The 5,395-nt window shown below is 34.7% G+C and overlaps 1 protein-coding gene across 1 annotated transcript; it reads right to left on the bottom strand.

Moving 5' to 3' along the window:
• Positions 1 to 718: 718 nt before the first annotated feature.
• LOC145719583 (spermatogenesis-associated protein 22-like) lies at positions 719 to 4,867 on the bottom strand. The gene is made up of 3 exons (XM_081811080.1): positions 4,610 to 4,867; positions 4,060 to 4,157; positions 719 to 1,038 (listed from the first exon to the last, which is right to left on the bottom strand). The coding sequence occupies exons 1-3, from the start codon at positions 4,662 to 4,664 to the stop codon at positions 847 to 849; spliced, it is 345 nt and encodes a 114-aa protein (XP_081667206.1). The 5' UTR covers positions 4,665 to 4,867; the 3' UTR covers positions 719 to 846.
• Positions 4,868 to 5,395: the final 528 nt, after the last annotated feature.

The raw sequence follows: 5,395 nt of genomic DNA, 5'->3' as shown, positions 1-5,395 counted from the left end.
TCCTAAATCATGGCTATGGGAGAAATAGCACCATATATGGGTTCTTGGTTCAAAGTATATACCATATTCTATAGAAGTGTATACCAATCTTTCTGGATGTCATCTCCCAACTGCCATCACAACTGAATCTTTGGTATAAGGCAGTAACTGCAAAGCCAGAAAAAAACCTGCTATCATCCTCCTTTCATATACCTTCCAAGGGATTCTTCCATCTTGATTGATTGTTTTTGAAGCTGGAGACAATCATTCTCCACTTGTTTGTTTCATAGAGTGGTAAGCAATTGAGATCTTAAAATGAGGGCAGGGAGAGGATGTAGAGAGGAAAGACCAGAGTGCAAATGCATTTTAGAAGGACAGATATAAGGAAATAGAGAATTAAATGCAAATTATATATAAATATATACATAAATATATATATTACATATGCTCACTAAATATTTGAAATGATTAAATGAACTGCATAGATTAGTAGCTCCAGTATAATGCTTAGTAACTGTACTGATAGTGGGCACCCTTGTCTTATTCCTGATTTTAGTGAGAATGTCTCTATATTTCCCCATTAAGCTTGATGTTGGCTTTTGGGCTGACTCAAAGATATTATTACATCATGTTAAATAAGCATCTATTCCTATTATTTTGAGCATTTGTATCTAGAAATGGTTATTTAATTTTAGCAAATGTACCATTTTCATTAAAAAAAACTCTTTCCACATTTAAAAGGATTGAAATATTTTAATTCAACAAATGAAATACAAAAGAACAGTAGCTATAACCATGGAGATGATCATTTAAACAATAATAGGAAAATGCTTTAAATTATACTATTTAAACTTCCCTTATCACTACTTAAATTTCATTCGTTGTATCAGTGTAATACCTCATCTCAGCATCTACAATTTTAACAAATGCTTGGAAAGTTTTTTGTTCAGAAACAGATGCTGGTCTAACAGAAACACATTTGAAAATATTCTTCTTCTGGTCATAGTTTCCAACACACCTATGAACTCGGCCTCTAATCAGTCTCGGAAGTTCACGATCCTGTTTTAAAAAAAATAAATATCAAAGAAGTTATTTTTTTACTTCATCTGAATTTCAGTTTTTTAAAACTAATCATATGACCAATTAAATATGAGTCACCCCAAAAAGCTGTAATTCCCTCACCTGATTTAGGGCCCCACCGCTGGTAAGACCATGATAGCTAGGCATATATGGGTGCCCTATCACAGAGGAAAGACCTTCACTTGGGTAGGACTTCTTTCAAGCTGGTGAGCTGCTGCTTCTTAAAAGACTGAATAACTCCCAGTGTAATGGCACATGAATTATTCACTTTATTAGACTGCTAGAGTTCCACTTCCAGTAGACAGCAGACAGGTAGTTCAGACCAACTCTCTAGCTAAGAACAACTAGAATAGCTGGATGAAATATTTTTAAATCTCCTTGTAGACATTAGAGAGATACCAATGCAGTGAGGGAGTAGAGAGACTCCCATCTGGGAGAGGACAGGAGTCCAAAGTGGGGCTTGACATTTAGGGATGTTTCCTCCCTTGAGATTATCTGTCAAGAATAGTCAAGGCAGTTGAGAGTCTAAGAAACTGAGCAGAGCTTTTGACAGGCTCCTAGGACTGGGAGATAAAAAAATGGAATCAGAGGCTCCCAAGGAAAAGAGATTCTGGTCACCATTCCCATCCTCACCCCTGGCTTAGGGTTGGTACCCAAAAGGGCTATGCCTTTCATGGGACTAGTAAAATGGAAAAAGACCAGCCAGCATCAAATCCTCTCAATCATTAACTAAAGGTACGTATTCTGGAATTGCTTTCACCAAATGGTCATAAAAAGCACTAGCTACAAAAGGTAGTATTGATAATTGCTAAAAAGACTATATTAAAAAGCAGAATTTCTATTCCTCAAAAGCCATCATTAAGACTAAAAAAGCAAACTATGGAGTATGAGAAAAAATTTGTAATACAAATAATGGATGAATAACTTGTACCCAAAATAGTCACATGAAAAAAACCCTCCAATAAATCAGTAAGGATAAAACAATAATAGAAAAAAAAAGAACAAGAGGCCTGAACAGACTTTACAGAAGAAGGTATCTAAGTGGCCAGTAAACATATAAGGTGTCTGACCTCATTAGTCACCAGGGAACTGTAGAAAAGTAAGATAGCACTAAACACCCACATAGCTGAAATAAAAAAGACTGACAGTACTAAGTGTTGATAGGAATGCAGAAAAACTATAACTCATCTACACTGATTGTGAGAGTGTAAAGTACAAACCTTTGGAAAATTCTTTGGTAAATAACTACTATACTGGAACATACACATGCACTATGATGCAGTGATTTTACTTCTAGGTATATGCTCAACAGAAATGTGTGCATATGCACAAGAGACATATACAAGAATATTCATAGAACATTATTCATAACAGCAAAAAATCTGGAAACTTGGATGCCACCAGCAGAATAGAAAGCTAAATTGTGTTACGATAGAATACTGTACATGGAAATATAAATAAATGGACTACAGCTACATGAGACATGATGAATCTTACAAACATTGTGTTGAGGGAAAGACATAAAAGACATACCATATAATACTATTTATATAAGGTTCAAAACTAAACAATTAATTTGTGATATTAAAAGTCAGGATAGTAGCTGTTTTTAGGTAGGAGACAGGAGGTAGTGAATGGGAGGAGACACAGGATGCATAGGGTGACAGCAATGTTTTATTTCTTAGCCTTAGTAATGTTCACTTTGTGATATTTCATAGGTACTTCACAGAACTGTACAATTATGATTTGTAAACTTTTAGGTATATGTTATACTTCAATAAAAGATTTTTATAAACTTAACAGACTAGAAAAAATAAGCATTAAAGATATTATAGAAATTAATAATATAATTACTATTTCTTGATCATCTACTATGTATCAGAAGATGTACATTCATATATTTTATTATCTAACCTCCATAACAACTTTTCAAAGTAGGAATTAGTCTCCCCATTTTACAGGTTAAAAAAACTCAGGAAATTTAAGCAGCTTATTCAAGGTCATATAGCTAGTAAATGGTGGAGTAAAACTGGAATCCAAGCCTGATTTCAGAATTAAGGACAATTTCAGAATTAATACCGAACTCTTCTACAAAGCATATAAGTTTTACAAAATCTCCAGCCTCCTTTGTCACCTGCAGCCTCCTTTGTCACTAAGAGTCTTTCCTATATCCCAGCCCACTCCCTGCCTTCCTCCAACTTCAGAACCACTATCCTTCCCACTCTGGTGATTATTAACTACTTGCAGTTTCCTCTACAATCTATGCTCTCAGCTTCATGTCCTTGCATATGCTGCCCTCTCACCTAAGAATGCATTCCTCCCACCTCTCCCCTCTCCCAACACACTTTTGCTTCATTTATTCCTCTTTAAATACGTAAGATAAGTTACTACATTCTTCAAAAATCTTTCTCTGATCTGCCCCATCCTTCCTATCTACTTTTATAGCACACTGTACATACCTCTACCTACCATTTATCATACCACAGTGTAACACTTATGTAACTCTTTCTATCTGAGATTATAATAAACTCTTTGAGAGAAAGAGCTGTTTAGCACTTACATTCCACTTTGTATCCCTTGCATCTAGCACAGCACCTGGCACATAGTAGGTTATCTATATTAGCTGAACAAATAAACTTTTTTTTTAAAGATTTTATTTATTTATTTGACAGAGAGATAGAGAGAGAAAGAGCACAAGTAGGCAGAGAGGCAGGCAGAGGGAGAGGGAGAAGCAGGCTTCCTGCAGAGCAGGGAGCCCGATGCGGGGCTCGATCCCAGGACCCCGGGATCATGACCTGAGCCGAAGGCAGACGCTTAACCAACTTAACCACCCAGGCGCCCCTGAACAAATAAACTTTTATAAGTCAGAACTAAAACCAAACAGAATTTTGAAAGTATTACCAAATTGTTAACAGAATTTCTACTACAATGGAACTGTAGCCTGCATTTGCATGTTTTGTTGGCACAGGCTTTGCAAAGAATATTTAAACAAATACTCACTATTTCATAAAATACACAAGGTAGAGTATTTTTCCCATCTCTCATAAGGAAAGTCTTTGAATAATATGGACCAGGTGTAACAGCTGAATCGAGAACAGCTAAACAACATTAAAATAGGGGAGAAAATCAGTGTTGGTAAAATGCAAATAAAATTTAACAGTGAGAAGTAATATTTATTCCTACACCAAGCTCTTCTAGTTTTATTTATACAATAATAAAGACAACATCTTGAGAGGGAATAGTATCTCTGAAGCTGTTTTATACTAAGAAAAACAAAACTTCTGGCCCTATCCAACTCAGGGGTTAAGTCAGAGCCCCTTTAACAGTCTTCCACATTTTAACATTATGAATCAGAAGAATACTACCATAAATAACCAAATATATCTTAAGTCACACAAATCAATAACAAATCCAGGAAGTGAAGAAAATCCTCATAAACCATAATCTCCTTTTGCAAATTTTATTTTTCAGATCCCCTAGGTATTACTATAGACATTCAAAACTATTGTCCAAATAGTATTACTGAGGTTTTCTGAAGTACTATACCTACCCAATATTTCAAAAAGAAGTACAGTTTTCTGTGCATGTTCACGCCAGTACTTCATGCTTTCAATAACTGCAGATATAATTCTTAAAGAATTATCTTTTTCCTTAAGCTTTAACTGATACAATGAGCCTTCCTTTTGAAAAATAAAAACATAGCATTAGAAAAACCTTTCATTTTTTTCATCATACTCTTTCACTTTCCATGAAAAGATTCTAGGTCCTTATGTATAAAAGACGTAAAAAAATATTGAAAATTTTAGTACAGTTATTCCCCTAAATTTAAAAGACATCATTAGCACTTTATAGGAGGAGAAACTAGGATGTACTTGGAGACAATAAACCAAGAAGAGAATTATTTGTCTGGACATTCACTCACTCATTTGTGTATTCATTTAATATTTTTAAAGCATCGTGTGCTAATCCTCTGATAAACACAGGTGAGTAAAACACAGTTCCTTTCCCTAATGTGTTCACACTCTAAGAGTGGAGCCAGACACATTCACTCATTCATTCTAAAAGTACTTACTGGCATTTACTATGTGCCAAATATAGATAATGAGAAAACAACACTGAACAAAACAGACAAGATATCTCACAGATCTTGCCCTCTAATGGAGTATTCAGAAAACAAACAAATAAATACATAATAGAATGTCAGGAATTGATATATTCTATGAATAAAAAAAAAAAACAGGGTGAAAGGATAAAGAAAAACAGGAATTATTAAATAGGTTGTTAAGTGAGGATTGAGGGAATAGCAAAGTATAAAGGCCCTAAGATGAGAATGTGT

The sequence above is a fragment of the Leptonychotes weddellii genome, unplaced genomic scaffold (assembly GCF_054177405.1).
Source record: "Leptonychotes weddellii isolate Sample4059 unplaced genomic scaffold, ASM5417740v2 HiC_scaffold_540, whole genome shotgun sequence".
Lineage (NCBI taxonomy): Eukaryota > Metazoa > Chordata > Mammalia > Carnivora > Phocidae > Leptonychotes > Leptonychotes weddellii.
Note: the sequence above shows the minus strand (reverse complement) of the source record. Positions and strands in the feature narration are given on the sequence as shown.